This window comes from Pyrgilauda ruficollis, unplaced genomic scaffold, assembly GCF_017590135.1.
Source record: "Pyrgilauda ruficollis isolate IOZ18807 unplaced genomic scaffold, ASM1759013v1 scaffold753, whole genome shotgun sequence".
Taxonomy (NCBI): domain Eukaryota; kingdom Metazoa; phylum Chordata; class Aves; order Passeriformes; family Passeridae; genus Pyrgilauda; species Pyrgilauda ruficollis.
Genome location: NW_024529411.1, coordinates 28,195 through 29,270, shown reverse-complemented (window position 1 = coordinate 29,270; position 1,076 = coordinate 28,195). Strand labels below are relative to the sequence as shown.

The 1,076-nt window shown below is 65.2% G+C and overlaps 1 protein-coding gene across 1 annotated transcript in view; it reads left to right on the top strand.

The window, feature by feature from the left end:
* The window catches only part of TRMT1 (tRNA methyltransferase 1), a 4,349-nt gene that overhangs the window by 2,932 nt on the left and 341 nt on the right, over positions 1-1,076 (top strand). Inside the window, exons 9-12 of the mRNA XM_041486366.1 lie at positions 35-143; positions 240-316; positions 409-528; positions 764-875. Of these exons, the coding sequence (XP_041342300.1) occupies positions 35-143; positions 240-316; positions 409-528; positions 764-875 (418 nt within the window). The remainder of the gene's footprint in view (positions 1-34; positions 144-239; positions 317-408; positions 529-763; positions 876-1,076) is intronic.

The window sequence follows — 1,076 nt, the reverse complement described above, 5'->3', positions numbered from 1 at the left end:
CATCCCGACCCCCCCAAACCCCCGTGCCCCCCAGGTCAGCCCTGCTGCACGCGGGGTTCCGCGTCTCGCTGTCCCACGCCTGCCGCAACGCCGTCAAGACGGACGCGCCGCCCTCCGTGCTCTGGGACATCATGCGCTGCTGGGTGAGCGAGGAGGGGGCTCGGGGACCCCTCCCCACGCTCGGGGGGGTGGGGGGGGACTGAACCCCCTTTTCCCACTTTTTCCCCCCCTTTTCCCAGGCCAAGCTCCACCCGGTGAAGCTGGAGCGGCTCCCGGAATCCAGCCCGGCCGCCCGGATCCTCTCGGTGGAGCCCACGTAGGACCCCCAGAATGGGGTGGGGTGGGGGTTTGGGGGGACCCCAGACCCCCCCAAACCCCCTGATCCCCTCCTCTTTACCCCCCTGCCAGGCTCCAGGCTTCCTTTGCCCTCCACGAGGACGCCAACCCCAGCTCGCGGAAGCGCGGCTTGAAGCGATTCCCCGAGAACCCCGAAGCTTTTTGGGGTCCCAAGGCCAGGGCCAAGCCAGGGTGAGGCCTGGGGGGGCCGGTTTGGGGGTTCAGGCGCCCCCCACCCCTCCCAAGGGGGACATCCCCCCTTTTTTCACTCTGGTGGGGCAGAATCCCCCTAAAAAGAGGGAAGAGACGAACCCCGAGCTCTGTTTTTGAGGGGGGTGCCCCTCACCCTCTCCCCTTTTTTGGGGGGGTCCCTCGCCCTCTCCCCTTTTTTGGGGGGGGGTCCTCAGCTCATTCCCGGCCTTTCCAGGGGGGGCATCGCCCCCTCCCTGCAGGAGAAGAGGGAGAGGCTCCAGAACAAGAGGAAGCAGCAGCCGGACGGGGCCGGGCTGAAACAATTCCCTTGCAAACGCTTCAAGGAGGTGGGGAGGGGGCTCCAAAATACGGGGGGAGGGTCCCCAAAATGTCCAGGGGATCCCTAAAATAGGCTGGGGGAGGGTGGGAATAGAGGGAGGGGTCCAGGAATGAAGGGGGGGGGAAGAGTCCAGGAAATAAAGGGAGAAAGGATTTGGGGAAATAAAATGGAAAATAAAAGTGGGGGTGACTGGGAATGTGGGGAGGGG